The following is a 16,214-nucleotide window of genomic DNA, read 5'->3' on the forward strand; positions in this document are numbered from 1 at the left end:
AAAACAAAATACAAGTGTCGTTAATTAACTATATTATGTATAAAGCTATTTTTAGCTTTAAAATAATGGATTAGGTGACTACGAAAAGCAGTAAACGCCGATATAAAACGGTTCTGTAAAGAGGTGCCTGAGTTGCTAGGCAACTGTACCGACGCCGGAAGTGCGTGGCAACGAAAGACATGGCGAACAAGAGGGGAACAGCTGTGTCTGCTCCCTTTCATGATATTTTACGATATAATTTAGTATTAATCCTTGCTGTTTTATCCTATAAATTCACTTCGGCTTCAGAGGACGATGCATTTCGTGCCGGGCAGTCGATATTGTCTCCGGTGGCTGCAGCATCACGGGATGTTCGGTAGGAATCATATGCTGGAAAAGATGCTTCCTATATTTACATGGCTAAGTTCCTCAGCTGTCACATTCTCTTGTGTTGGTTTATTCCTCTAATGTAGTGTCATATGAAGTCCGCAATTAATACAAATAAATGAGGATGGTTACGAGGCTTTAAGAGACTTTCAGAAATAAAAAGCTTGACTTCCCCTTTTTGTTTTATGGACCTCCAGCAACTCCTTCATTAACGCCCAACTAGAAATGTTTCTTTATGGAATATTATACTGGGTATTATTCAACTTTATAATTAGTATTTTCTAAAATTGCCATCATTACAATGATTCACTTTTAAAGTAATATCAGTACTTTAAGGTGTGAAAAGATTGTCTCTCAAACTAAAGCATTGTATATTTATATATTCTGGATATAATGCTGGATTATAACACACGCGCACACACACACATTTTGTTTTACACATAATTTTACAATAAAAACATTTTGTTTGTAACATTTTTATTAGAAAAAGGACAAAAAAATGAAAGAAACCACATAAAAAAATAAAAATAAAAAATAAACATTTTACTATAAAAAACATGTTTTGTTTGAAACATTTTAGTTGGAGGAAGTACCAAAAAATCATAATCAATTTATTGGAAAATTTAATAGGTCAAAATTGCTCCAACCAAATTATTGAATGTTTAATTTGTTCATTTTTATTATTAAGTTCTTTGTGATAGCAGTCTGAGAAATCTGATATTTTATGATTGCATTTTAAAGAGAAGAAGGGGAAAATAACTAATTTTACAATATGAAGCATTTTGATTAAAGAAAAGAACAAAATGAAGAATCACCTAGAATATTTCACAGTAATTGTAATGAAAAATAAGGTTTTTTATTCTTTTTTACACACACACACACAAAATTAACAAATGTACTGCACAGCATAGTAGGAATGATCCTGTTATTATTCTTAGATATCTCCTATATGATGTAAATCCACCCGAGGGCTTCAATCTTCGCCGAGATGTGTACATTCGCATGGCCTCTTTGCTGAAGACACTGAGGAAAGAGGGCGACTGGGTGCTAGTGCTGCCTCCATGGGGTCGCCTGTATCACTGGCAGAGCCCTGATATACATCAGGTTCGCATCCCGTGGGGGGAATTCTTCAGCATAACCAGCCTGCAGGCTAACATACCAGTCATTGAGTATGAGGAGTTTATTGCTGGTGAGCCATGCTGTTTTTGTATGTTTGTTTGCTTGAGAGAGAGAGAGAGAGAGAGATTACAATTATATGTGACTATTTAGCTTCGTTTAAGTGTCATTAATTTATTCAGACAGGAGGAATGTTGGAGAAATGACATACATTACGTATATTTCCATATGGTGACACTAGTGGCACAGAAAATACACATCTATCAGGACAGTCTTGCATGATTGTGTAGTTAGTCATAGACAATCGTTTTTCACCCGGAAATTGCTAGTAAATTCCATATTTAAATTCAAAGTAACACACTGACTTAAATTTGAAAGTAGAAAGACTGAAAGTATTTTCTTCTCAAACATGCTCCAGTAAACGTTTTTACAGTGTAGTATTTAAATATGAGTAGGAGCACTTCATTAATAAACAATAAAAGCTGAGACTCAATTATGATTCCCACATTCTGTGTCTTTATTGCTGATCTCAGAGTCTGGGGGTCCCTTCATTGACCAGATCCTTGTGCTGCAGAGCTATGCAGAGGGCTGGACAGATGGGAAATGGGAGGAGAAGGTGGATGAACGACCGTGCATCGAAAAGCTAATGTACTCCAAAGACAAACAGGGTTATTACAGGTACTGCTTTATACTCACAGGTTCAGCCAGTTCAGGTGCTGTTGACAAACAGACTTATAGACAGGTGCAAGGAATGTTTATGCAAATTTTAAAGCCATACATGAATAGTTGTTAAAGGAACAGTGCACGCAAAAATAAAATATTTCAAAACATATATATAAACATACTGTAACTTATACTGTGTGTATATTTATATATATATATATATACACAGTGAGGAAAATAAGTATTTGAACACCCTGCTATTTTGCAAGTTCTCCCACTTAGAAATCATGGAGGGTCTGAAATTGTCATCGTAGGTGCATGTCCACTGTGAGAGACATAATCTAAAAAAAAATCCAGAAATCACAATATATGATTTTTAACTATTTATTTGTATGATACAGCTGCAAATAAGTATTTGAACACCTGTCTATCAGCTAGAATTCTGACCCTCAAAGACCTGTTAGTCTGCCTTTAAAATGTCCACCTCCACTCCATTTATTATCCTAAATTAAATGCACCTGTTTGAGGTCGTTAGCTGCATAAAGACACCTGTCCACCCCATACAATCAGTAAGAATCCAACTACTAACATGGCCAAGACCAAAGAGCTGTCCAAAGACACTAGAGACAAAATTGTACACCTCCACAAGGCTGGAAAGGGCTACGGGAAATTGCCAAGCAGCTTGGTGAAAAAGGTCCACTGTTGGAGCAATCATTAGAAAATGGAAGAAGCTAAACATGACTGTCAATCTCCCTCAGACTGGGGCTCCATGCAAGATCTCACCTCGTGGGGTCTCAATGATCCTAAGAAAGGTGAGAAATCAGCCCAGAACTACACGGGAGGAGCTGGTCAATGACCTGAAAAGAGCTGGGACCACCGCTTCCAAGGTTACTGTTGGTAATACACTAAGACGTCATGGTTTGAAATCATGCATGGCACGGAAGGTTCCCCTGCTTAAACCAGCACATGTCCAGGCCCGACTTAAGTTTGCCAATGACCATTTGGATGATCCAGAGGAGTCATGGGAGAAAGTCATGTGGTCAGATGAGACCAAAATAGAACTTTTGGTCATAATTCCACTAAACGTGTTTGGAGGAAGAAGAATGATGAGTACCATCCCAAGAACACCATCCCTACTGTGAAGCATGGGGGTGGTAGCATCATGCTTTGGGGGTGTTTTTCTGCACATGGGACAGGGCGACTGCACTGTATTAAGGAGAGGATGACCGGGGCCATGTATTGCGAGATTTTGGGGAACAACCTCCTTCCCTCAGTTAGAGCATTGAAGATGGGTCGAGGCTGGGTCTTCCAACATGACAATGACCAAGCACACAGCCAGGATAACCAAGGAGTGGCTCTGTAAGAAGCATATCAAGGTTCTGGCGTGGCCTAGCCAGTCTCCAGACCTAAACCCAATAGAGAATCTTTGGAGGAGCTCAAACTCCGTGTTTCTCAGCGACAGGCCAGAAACCTGACTGATCTAGAGAAGATCTGTGTGGAGGAGTGCGCCAAAATCCCTCCTGCAGTGTGTGCAAACCTGATGAAAAACTACAGGAAACGTTTGACCTCTGTAATTGCAAACAAAGGCTACTGTACTAAATATTAACATTGATTTTCTCAGGTGTTCAAATACTTATTTGCAGCTGTATCATACAAATAAATAGTTAAAAAATCATACATTGTGATTTCTGGATTTTTTTTTTTTTAGATTATGTCTCTCACAGTGGACATGCACCTACGATGACAATTTCAGACCCCTCCATGATTTCTAAGTGGGAGAACTTGCAAAATAGCAGGGTGTTCAAATACTTATTTTCCTCACTGTATATATACATACACACACACACACACACACACACACATATGTACAGTGGGGCAAAAAAGTATTTAGTCAGCTACCAATTGTGCAAGTTCTCCCACTTAAAAAGATGAGAGAGGCCTGTAATTTTCATCATAGGTATACCTCAACTATGAGAGACAAAATGAGAAAAAAAATCCAGAAAATCACATTGTAGGATTTTTAAAGAATTTATTTGCAAATTATGGTGGAAAATAAGTATTTGGTCAATAACAAAATTTAATCTCAATACTTTGTTATATACCCTTTGTTGGCAATGACAGAGGTCAAACGTTTTCTGTAAGTCTTCACAAGGTTTTCACACACTGTTGCTGGTATTTTGGCCCATTCCTCCATGCAGATCTCCTCTAGAGCAGTAATGTTTTGGGGCTGTCGCTGGGCAACACGGACTTTCAACTCCTACAAAGATTTTCGATGGGGTTGAGATCTGGAGACTGGCTAGGCCACTCCAGGACCTTGAAATGCTTCTACGAAGCCACTCCTTCATTGCCCAGGCGGTGTGTTTGGGATCATTGTCATGCTGAAAGACCCAGCCACGTTTCATCTTCAATGCCCTTGCTGATGGAAGGAGGTTTTCACTCAAAATCTCACGATACATGGCCCCATTCATTCTTTCGTTTACGGATCAGTCGTCCTGGTCCCTTTGCAGAAAAACAGCCCCAAAGCATGATGTTTCCACCCCATGCTTCACAGTAGGTATGGTGTTCTTTGGATGCAACTCAGCATTCTTTCTCCTCCAAACACGACAAGTTGATTTTTACCAAAAGTTATATTTTGGTTTCATCTGACCATATGACATTCTCCCAATCCTCTTCTGGATCATCCAAATGCTCTCTAGCAAACTTCAGACGGGCCCGGACATGTACTGGCTTAAGCAGGGGCACACGTCTGGCACTGCAGGATTTGAGGCCTTTGTTACTTTGGTCCCAGCTCTCTGCAGGTCATTCACTAGGTCCCCCCGTGTGGTTCTGGGATTTTTGCTCACAGTTCTTGTGATCATTTTGACCCCACGGGGTGAGATCTTGCGTGGAGCCCCAGATCGAGGGAGATTATCAGTGGTCTTGTATGTCTTCCATTTTCTAATAATTGCTCCCACAGTTGATTTCTTCACACCAAGCTGCTTACCTATTGCAGATTCAGTCTTCCCAGCCTGGTGCAGGTCTACAATTTTGTTTCTGGTGTCCTTTGACAGCTCTTTGGTCTTGGCCATGGTGGAGTTTGGAGTTGGACTGTTTGAGGTTGTGGACAGGTGTCTTTTATACTGATAACGAGTTCAAACAGATGCCATTAATACAGGTAACGAGTGGAGGACAGAGGAGCCTCTTAAAGAAGAAGTTACAGGTCTGTGAGAGCCAGAAATCTTGCTTGTTTGTAGGTGACCAAATACTTATTTTACCGAGGAATTTACCAATTAATTCTTTAAAAATCCTACAATGTGATTTTCTGGATTTCTTTCTCTCATTTTGTCTCTCATAGTTGAGGTATACCTATGATGAAAATCACAGGCCTCTCTCATCTTTTTAAGTGGGAGAACTTGCACAATTGGTGGCTGACTAAATACTTTTTTTGCCCCACTGTATATATAATATATATATATATATACACACACACACACATATATGTATATGTATATGTGTGTATATTTATATATAGTTTATTCCCACTCATGTCATTCCAAACTGATATGCTGTTTTTTTTCCTTTGGAAAAAAGTTGAAATTTTGAAAGAGCTCTTTTACATTACACCATATTTGTCAAGGTACAGTACCATTCATAGGTTTGGGGTCGGAAATTAAAAATATTTATGAATTCCGCAGTGTCACATGATCCTTCCAAAACAAATCTAATATGCTGGTTTAGTGCTCATGAAACATTTCCTTAGTATTATTAAATGTTGAAAACAGCTGTGCTGATTAGTATTTTTGTTTATTATTAAATTATTTTTAGTATTTTTTTGATGAATAGAAAGTCCAAAAGAACAGCATTTATTGAAAAATGTTTTTTGTAACGTATTATAAATCTTTACTGTCGCTTTTGAATAAATTAATGCATCCTTGTTGAAAATTTCTTGAATAAAAACAAATATTATATATTATAAATACCCCAACCCTTTAAATGATAATGTATGTCCACATTAATGAGGGAAAAAAATGAACTTAAATGATTTTAGCAAATGGCTGCAATATAACAAAGAGTGAAAAATTTAAGGGGGTCTGAATACTTTCCGTAGCCACTGTATACACTGAATATGACATTGTCCACTCTAGAATACTGTTGATGTTAAGCTATTAAGCTTAGCTAACATAGATAGCTAACTGTGGTTGGCAAACTAACGTTAGCTAGATGTAATGAGCACCAAATACCTATAAATATGACTTAAATGACTTATGATAAATAAGTATACAAAGACACAACTACAGATATGATAGTAATATGTAATAATACATACCCAACACAGAAAGATCACCTCAAACAGAAAGATCACCTCAGTTTTCTTGAGCTGTAGTATTGTTTACCTCAGATCTCAATGGCGACCATTGAGCACTGTTAACCACTTTATCCAACAAAAACAGATGTGCGGTGGCACCCCTAAATCATCATGTACTGGAAAAATATTTTGCATGTGTTGTTTCTACATATATTGGAACACTTTTAGCACCCAGCCATATCAAAATTCAAGAATTGTGTTTTTTGATGCACCCTAATGTCCATACAATTTATGCATTATATGTCTTCTGAAGACAAACAATGGCTTTGTGAGAGAAACAAACTGAAATTTAAAGGGATAGTTTGTGTGACAATTTACTCACCTTCATGTTCTTTCAGTGTGTGATTTTCTTTGTTCTGTTGAATGCAAAAGAATATATTTTGAACTTTTGTCCATGCAAATAGTCCAAACAAAACAACATTCTTTAAAATGTCATCTTTTGTGTTGCACAGAAAAACGCAATGTGTAGGAAAAGAAATTCAGTCCATTTTTTTAATGAAATCTTATTTCTTTTTCTCCAGAGGTTGGTTTTGGGGTTATGAGGAGACCAGAGCATTGAATGTCACCTGTTTATCTTCTCAGGGACATGCCTCTATCTTGGCTCCTGTCTTACAAAATAACTTAACCACCACGTAAGTCATTTTGGAAATAAGTTTGAATTCAAATAGCTTTTAAAGGCAAATGGGTTTCAATACACGTGCTGTCACTGCACCACAGGTCAGTAATGCTGGACCGAGCTGAAACTGTCCTTCATGATCACTATGCTGGGAAGGACTACTGGGATGTAAGTCCATCAGCTAATATTCTCAAGCTTTTTAAATAATTTGGCTTAAAATATAGTAATAATTAGGCTTTTTGAAAGACATCTCACCTATCTTATTTTATTGTTCTACAGACACGGCGAAGTATGGTGTTTGCCAAACACTTGCGTATCATAGGAGACGAGTTTAGGGCCAAGTATCTCAACTCCACAGACAAACAGGACCAGACGCCGTACAACGAAGACTGGACCCGAATGAAAGTAGGTTTCACTTGCATTAATTCTCTCCTCTCATTGTTCAAAATACAGAAAGTACTGGGGTCATTGCTACCAGCATAATAGATGCAACAAGATGAAGAATTTGAGCTTCATCAGAGCTTTTGTTCACATGTCAAGACAGTGCATTTCTGAAATGTTTGCCATGTGCTTTACACCCACGCTCATTTCAGTGTGACAAAGCAGTCATGTTTGTTGCGTGACCTTTTGTAAACTCTTGGACCCAGAACAGGCTGGGCAGTGCTAAGGGAGGCCCTTACCTGGGAGTCCACTTGCGTAGGAAAGACTTCATCTGGGGGCACAGAGAAGATGTGCCCAGCCTCAAAGGAGCAGTGAAGAAGATCCGTAGTCTCGTGAAGAAGCACAAGCTACAACAAGTCTTTGTTGCCACTGATGCAGACGGAGAAGGTACAGACACTGTTAAAAAGACTGAAAAAAGTAAAACAACAATGTTTAAACATTAAACATTCACAGAATAAAGGCCACACTTCCCATCAATCAGCCATGTGTAATGTTTGACAGAATAGTTCATTTGAAATGTGAAACATTTTAGTTATTGTTTACTAAACCTCATTTTTTTCTGTTCAGCACAAAATAGAAGACATTTAAAAAAAAATATTCATGCATGTCTAACAAACACAGTGAAAGCATGAAAGCAAGACTTGCATAAGCCTTCTAAAGCCATCCAACAGCTTTGTACAAGAAAATGGCAATTTTGTTATTTACTTAAAATCTTCTTTTCCTAATCACTACTGTTTAAAAGTTTGGGCTCAGTAAATTTATTTTAAAGAATAAATAACTACTTTTATTCAACAAGGACACATTAAATTGTTCAAAAGTAATAGTAAGGACTTCTGTTTCCAAATAAATATTAAGCAGTACAACTGTTTTCAACATTAATAATAATAATAAATGTTTCTTAAACGTTAGAATGATTTCTGAAGGATCATGCGATACTGAAGACTGGTAATGGCTGCCAAAAATTCATCTTTGCAATCGTAAGAATAAATTACATTTGAAAATATATTAAAATAGAAAACAGTCATTTTAATTTGTAATAATATTTCACAATATGATAGTTTTTACCATATTTATGATTAAATAAATGCAGCATTGGTGAGCATAAGAGACTTAAAATATATATATATATATATGTATTTGTATATGAGATCAGGCATTTTCTGCTTTTAGAGCTAGCTAAACTGAAAAGGATGCTACCTGAGATGGTACGATACGAGCCCACCTGGGAGGACCTGGAGCTCTTGAAGGATGGAGGGGTGGCCATCATAGACCAGTGGATTTGTGCTCATGCGAGGTATTGAATCACACCCTTTGCTCTCCTTTTTTCATCAACAACAAAGAATTGTACTGAATGACACTGCGTTTTTGTTTATGCTTTAGGTGGACAAAAGCTGCTTGTGTTGAATCAACTGTGTTGAAAGATGAATCACCTACTTTATTTTAGTCAGAGTTAGCTGCTTTTCAAGCCAGTTGAGATTTTTCTTTTAGTGTTTAGTTCTTTTTTCTTTATCTCTTTCATTGACTTTAATTTTTCTTTATTAAAGCTGTCTCTAGAAGATTAAGTTGACAGAGTGTCAGTGTTAGAGGAAATCATACAATTTTGTTCTGATTTAAACCATGTATTGGAAATTGAGTATTTTATTTTTTATACAAAATTGATTGTTTTGGATTTTTTTTCACTTGCCAAAATAATATTTCAAATAATTAGGCTACTTAATTTTAAAAGTTTATTTAAGAGTAAGGAGTATTACTAATTTGATTCTTGTTGATCTTGTTTTGTTGAATTGGGTGTGTCTCAAAAGATTCTTTCCATTAAATCAAGAAAAGTATGACCCCATGACATAATGGCTTAATCATTTCAATCAACTCACTTGTTTTACTGGAAAGAATGCTCATTGTTTGATATGACAACCTTTGATCCTACCCATCACATGCTGTTCTGGGACATTTTACTGTAAATTCATCTCGCAGTCCTTTTGTTTGCGATGGCTTATCTCTTTTGTAAAACAGCCGTACATCACTCACTCACATTTGTGTTGTTTTTGTCAGGTATTTCATTGGGACATCAGTTTCAACGTTCTCTTTCAGAATACACGAGGAAAGGGAGATACTAGGTTTCGATCCTAAAACCACCTATAACCGATTCTGTGGCGACGACGAGAAAGATTGTGAACAACCAACACACTGGAAAATTGTCTACTGATCACACAGAAAACTTGATGCTGGTTATACAGACTGTATTAATTCTCAGATTTAAGAGGATCCTCTATATTTTTTGATGTTTTTGCTGACTATGTTGAAAATACAATCTTAGAAAGGAATATTTCATGAAAATGTACTCCCCTTCAAGCCATCCAAGATGTAGATGAATTTGTTTCTTCATCAGAAAAGATCAGGAGAAATTTAGCATTATTTCACTTGCTCACTTGTGGCTCCTCTGCAGTGAATGGATGCCATCAGAATAAAAGTTCAAACAGCTGATTAAAATCATCACAGTAATGCACAAGAAATCCACACATTTCCAGTATATCAATTAACATTTTGTGAAGAAAAAAGTGTTTTTTGTAAGAAACAAATCTATCTTTGAGATGTTTTTAAACTTCAAACTGTTGTTTACAGCAAAAAACTGCTTCTATCCACAATATTGGTTTCTCCAGTAAAATTTCGGATGGCCTGAGGGTGAATCATTTTTCAGCAAATTTTCATTTAAGGATATACTATTTGTCTAATGGCAGAGCCAATCGGTTTTCATTGTGTTACAAGTTAGGCCTTTGTAAGTTAAGGAAGGTAAGGTGAGACATAAGTGGAATATATCAAATGGCTTTTTGTATTTTGTGTCAGATGTGGAATTTATGTATGCTGCTGCTCTGTTCTCACAGTTCTTTGATTTGGATTGTTGATACTCAAGATGAACTGTGTATAACACTGTGATCAAACCTTTTATGAAAATGGTCAACATGATTTTTCACCCCTGTTCTTGTCTTTGAAGTGCTACTTGCCAATGGTTTTTGTCTCAACACATTTTATGCCTTTGACAAATAACATTTATGAACATCCAGTGTTAGTGTTTGTTTGATATTTCTGTCAGTATTGTGCCTGTCTGTTATTTGGACAAACAAAAATAGTGCTTTCACAGACTTTGCCGTACAGTATTTTTACACTTAGTAGTGTTTTTTTCCTTTCATGAGATGAGGTAAAAGATTCCGGGAGGTGTAACAAAGCATGTTTCTAAAAATGCACTCGGTAAAGATGAGCATCTGGAATGGAAGCATTAACTTTGTCTTCATAACTTGATGACAAGCAGTGAGAGGGTTTTATTTTGTATATTTCTTTTGTTGTTCAGAAATGTAAATGTATGTTCACCATTACCATTCAAATATGTACTGTATATTCATCTGGGCAGTTTTTCTATAAATGCTTTCTTGAAGTTTTTTCTAAATTAAATTTTAATGATCACTTGATGTGAATGTTGTCAAGTGTTTTTCATCTTATTTTTTCTGAAAAGAGCTTTCTTATAAGGATTTAAAGCGCCTTCGGGTCATAGCATGTGTCCATTATTCTATTACATAGCTGCTAGATACATTATAGCAAAGAAAATTTGCTGTAGGTTTAGTTCATTTGTACATGACTGTTTTTTTGCGATCTCTCCTGGGCCATGAAGCTGGTTTGGTATGATGCCAATCTGTCCAGCTCAAAGCTATACTGATCATTTTACTTCAGCTTGTGGGTGGAGACAATGCTTTGTAACTTATTCTCACAGAAAAGAGGGCAGCATGAGATGTTTTTCAGTCTTTTGTTCTGTTGATGCTTCTGGTAAACTTTCCAAGCTAGGTTTCACAGTTTAAGTCTCTTATTTTAACAATAGCATGTTATGTGGATCCTAATCTTGGCTGTTTATTATTACAATCAGCTTTAGAACTGATTAACATATGTTAGGTGATAAATGTATGTACTTTTATTGTCTTTTTCCTTTTAGAATGTAACCTAAAGACAAAGGGAAGATTTCTGAACTACACAACGTATACAACCACAATGACTCAACAAAAACACTGAATGTGATCTCCAGGCCATAGAAATCAGATAGTCTGATCAAAACAGACTGAACAAAAGTATTTGAACTGGTTGATTGGTTCAGTGTAGAATAGAGAACATTTAAAGTATAATCATGAAAAGGCTGAGAAGAAAAAAGTGAATAACCTGTTCAACTGGTAACATACAAAACTGCTTTTTGGCCAAAAATATTGCAATCATTTTTGTTGATCCCACCTTTATCATGAGAACACTGTTTAACCTTTCTGTAAAAATCTGGTTTACTCAGTTAAAGCATAAATATGATACTGGAATTAACCTGTTCAATTGGTAACATACAAAACTGCTTTTTGGCCAAAAATTATTGCAATCATTTTTGTTGATCCCTCCTTTATCATGAGAACACAGTTTAACCTTTCTGTAAAAATCTTGTTTACTCAGATGTAGCATAAATACCATACTGGAATTTTAGATTTCACCTTCCCAACCTGGCATAAATATTTTATTTCCTCAATAACAATATCTGAGTGAATAGCGCATGAGTAGCCTAATAAGACAGATCTGTGTATTTGAGACCAACACTTGACATATTTTTAGTCTGTGTTAAACTAGGCACTAGTTAGGCACGAAACTGAAATCTACCCTTTAGAGGAAGTAGCTTGTTATACTAGAAGCTACTAGAAGCATGGGACTTTACTGTATTGTGTATTGATGCCCTTCTTTTTGAAAATGTCTTGACCCGCAGTACACATTTCCTAGCTGCACATACTGTTGAAAAAATGCATAGCATATGCTGGTTAGGTATAGGTTTTGAAGCATGCACGGATGCTGGTTTGAGCTGGTTTAAGCTTTTCCTTAGCTGGCTTAAGCTGGTCCTTAGCTGGTCAAGTGCTGGTCCAAAGCTTCGAAACCTATACCTAAACAGCATATGCTGTTTTTTTCAACAGGGGTGTTGAACTTTAAATAAAAAGCTCCTTAACTGCTAGCAAACGATAGATATAATTTGCGGCTCTCCTTTCAATTTACTGTAAGTAATTTTTCACACCATCCATATGTTTTTGTTCTCCGCTCCTGTTATTATTGAAGTGACAGAGAAACGTTGAGTTATGCATATAACTACTGTTCCCAGAAGGAGGGAAGCGAGGTACAACACATGACTATGGGATATCGCGCTCTTGCGCCATCTGCTGAAGACACCTGTAATGATGCCTGAAAAGGCCAGTGACGCATGGCGACGTCATTCCCTTTGTTCAGTTCAGCTCTTCACCGAGCCCCTGACTGCGCGGGGCCCAGAGGTGTTGTACCGCGTTTCCCTCCTTCTGGGAACAGTAGTTATATGCATAACTCAACGTTCCCATTCAGTTGGTTCACTCGGTACAACACATGACTATGGGACATATATACACGCCCCACAAAGTCGCCAAACTAAACGTAAGGGAGCAGCACTGTCACATACCCTATGGGAGCGACGGCCCCTGGCTTGAGACTGCTGCAGTGAGCACAGACCGAGCCACTGTCGCTGCAGTGACATCCAGTCGGTAAAAACGAACAAACGTGTGAGGCGATGCCCAGCTTGCGGCCGCACAGATGTCCTCCACAGACACTCCCCTAAACATAGCCCATGACGCTGCCATGCCCCTAGTTGAGTGCACGTGCACTCCCGCAGGCAGGGACATCCCTTTGCTCTTGTATGCTATCGAAATCGCCTCTACAATCCAGTGTGAAAGACGTTGCTTCCCCCGAACCGGGCCAGCAAAACATACAAACAGCTGATCAGTGGAACTGCTCAATGTACCTGCGTAGAGACCGTACGGGGCATAAGGCATGAAGCTTTCTGTCTTCCTCCGAGTCAATAGAGAGATTTGACAAAGCAGGCAGCTCAAACGAGAGTGCGCTATATGCTCCCGACAAGACTTTAGGTGTATATGCTGCGTTCGGGCACAAGACCACCCTCGACCCATCCAGCGCAAACTGGACACACGTGGGTTGTACCGACAGCGCATGCAGGTCGCCCACACGCTTTGCTGATGCCAGCGCCAGCAGCAAAGCTGTTTTATAAGACAACATCCTCAGGTCCAAGGCCTCTAATGGCTCAAAAGGAGGCTCACACATGGCCTCCAGAAGCACAACCAGGTCCCATGACGGGCCTTAACCATCGCGCCCCCTTAAGAAAACGAATGGCAAGCGGGTGCGCGCTTGGCGCAGTACCACGTATGCCCTCATAACATGCAGAGATGGCCGCCAGGTAAACCTTCAGTGTGGAATGGGAACGACCGTCCTCCAACAATTCTTGCAGAAAAGTCAAAATCCTCGCAATAGGACACTGATACGGTGACAACGCTTTCTGCCCGCACCAATCTTCAAATATGCACCATTTAAACGCATAAAGCCCCCTTATCGACGGCGGTCTTGCGCCATGGCTCACGGCTACTACATCGACAGGGAGCCCTGCTGCCATCAGCCTCTCCCTTTCAGCGGGTAAGCCCACAGAGATCACAGCTCCGGCCGAGGATGCAGAATCTGCCCCCCTGCCTGGGACAGCAGGTCGTTGCACAGGGGAAGACACCACGGCGTCCCCGACAGCAACGCTACAATGCCCGCATACCATGTCTTCGCTGGCCAGCACGGGGCCACCAGAATTAGCGACAGACCCTCCTGACGCACTGTGATTGAAAAAAACAGCGGGCAGTGTGTGTTCTCTGCTGACGCAAAAAGATCCACCTCGGCTCGGCCATACCGATCCCAGATCTCTGCCACTATCCGTGGGTGCAAGCGCCACTCCCTGGCCCGCGGGCCGCCTCTGGACAGCATGTCCGCCCCGCCATTCAGATGGCCTGGAACATGCACTGCCCTGAGTGATGTTAAAAGTTTGCTACTCCATGTCAGGAGCTTCCGAGCGAGTTGTAACAGTGGAAGAGAGCGAGTGCCCCCTTGCCTGTTTATATACAACACCACCGTCGTGTTGTCTGTCCTGAGTAACACATGTCTGCCCCGCAAATGCTGGGAAAAATGTTCCAGAGCCAGACAAACAGCTCGCAACTCCAAATAATTTATGTGACGTTGTCTCAGCGCATATGTGACGTTATCCGTTGGCATATGGCCAAACTGCGAGACTAGAGGTTGTGAGGCATTCTGCTTTTCTTGACCAATCAACACATGAGGCATTGTATGCTGAACACAAAATCTCTTTATTGAAATTAAACTTAAAGTTGGGCCCACCCTCTTGCAGGACCCTTTCTATGCTGAGAGAAGAACACGGCTGCCTCTGGACCGACATTCCACCCTCTTTCGCGGGCTAGGGACCAAACGGCCCTTTCCTTCCGAAAGAGGAACTTCCCCCTTTCGCCATGGGCGGAGCCCTCTTTCCTGGTCCCGCCTGCTGCTTGGACTGCACTTGCCCCATTCCCCAAGCGGTCGGCCTTGGTGCTGTCACTGGAGCCGGCCACCTGGCCAGAGGCGGTCGGGAAGCTGCTCTGCCCCCTTGGCGCGCAGCCGACTGCTCTGGCCTGCTGAACCTCCTCGGCATTGAACCCCTCAGCGATTCCGCCTGCTTTTTAGAGTCCTCAAACCGCGCCTGAAACGTGCCGAGGCCTTCCCCGAAGAGCCCGGAAGGAGAGATCGGAGCACCGAGAAAAGCGTTCCGATCTCGCTCAGGCAGGTTCGCAAGGGTCAGCCATAGATGACGCTGCGCCACCACAGTACTGGCCATCACATGACCCAACGACACCAGTGCCCCACGAGTTGCACGCAGAATGTAGTCAGCTGTAGCCCGCACTTCCCCTATGAGCACGTCACACGGCCTTCCTCCCGACACAGTCTCGCTCAGTTCCCCCAAACAAATGGCCTGATAAGTCTGCAGCAGGGACATAGAGCTCAACGCTCTGGCCGTGCAGGCTTGATCGCTGTAGATCCTGCCAAGCTGCTTGAACGAGAATCGGCAAGGACTCGTCGGGAGGGTGGGGGTACCCGCGATACCACTATTCTGCGTGTTTGCAAGGTACGCGGCGAGAGAATGCTCCATCGGGGGGGTGACACCAGTCCTGCCTCTGCCGCACCCTCGAAGTCCGTAAACTTGTTTGCACCCGGCACTGGAGGAGGGGGTGACATGGGCTTCGGCCATGAAGACGTGAGCTCCGCCACACAATCCGGATAGAGGCGGGTTCTCTCCGACTGTCTGCACTGGAGATAAATGGAACCCCCTGAAGCGTGAGCCATTCCACCAACAGTTTCTCCGCCGCTCTCCGGTAGAGGTCTGTGAAAGGATCTTCCCCTGCCTCACTATCACCCAAGCCTCGGAGGGTGAGGGACAAATCGGGACTTGCCCCGCGTAAAAATTGTCATCTCTTCGCCCGCATCCAGCAAGACTGACTCAACGTCCTGACACTCCAACCTCCGATTAAACTCGGGGACCATCAGAGGAATACCTCCGGCCTCCTCGGCTTCAACACAATCACACCAGCATCCTGCGGCCTCCCCAAAAACAGCTAGAGCCGCCTCTGGATCAGCCTCTGAGGACAGAAGTGGGCCGTGTCTGGCCGCTGTCCCACCGAGCACACACTCCACCACTTTTCTTTCCATGTCTGTTTCTGTTTCTCTTTACCTTAGTTTCCTCAAGGATCACCACCGTGGGCTTTCTCT

At 40.7% G+C, this 16,214-nt stretch overlaps 1 protein-coding gene across 1 annotated transcript; it reads left to right on the forward strand.

Annotated features, from left to right (window-relative positions):
* The first annotated feature begins 122 nt into the window (after window positions 1-122).
* pofut2 (protein O-fucosyltransferase 2) lies at window positions 123-11,000 on the forward strand. The gene is made up of 9 exons (XM_058787687.1): window positions 123-355; window positions 1,305-1,555; window positions 2,016-2,160; window positions 7,012-7,122; window positions 7,208-7,274; window positions 7,386-7,511; window positions 7,754-7,934; window positions 8,718-8,841; window positions 9,597-11,000. Exons 1-9 carry the CDS (start codon window positions 180-182, stop codon window positions 9,748-9,750), a joined length of 1,335 nt encoding a protein of 444 aa, XP_058643670.1. The 5' UTR covers window positions 123-179; the 3' UTR covers window positions 9,751-11,000.
* The last annotated feature ends 5,214 nt before the right edge of the window (window positions 11,001-16,214 follow it).

This window comes from Onychostoma macrolepis, chromosome 09 (genome assembly GCF_012432095.1).
Source record: "Onychostoma macrolepis isolate SWU-2019 chromosome 09, ASM1243209v1, whole genome shotgun sequence".
NCBI classification, from domain to species: domain Eukaryota; kingdom Metazoa; phylum Chordata; class Actinopteri; order Cypriniformes; family Cyprinidae; genus Onychostoma; species Onychostoma macrolepis.

Excerpts from the sequence above, each read along its gene's own strand:
- pofut2 (XM_058787687.1), top strand. The coding sequence starts at position 180 with ATGGCGAACAAGAGGGGAACAGCTGTGTCTGCTCCCTTTCATGATATT. Across the intron at positions 1,556-2,015 it reads GTATGAGGAGTTTATTGCTG|AGTCTGGGGGTCCCTTCATT; the intron begins GTGAGCCATGCT and ends TGCTGATCTCAG. Across the intron at positions 7,275-7,385 it reads CTGGGAAGGACTACTGGGAT|ACACGGCGAAGTATGGTGTT; the intron begins GTAAGTCCATCA and ends ATTGTTCTACAG.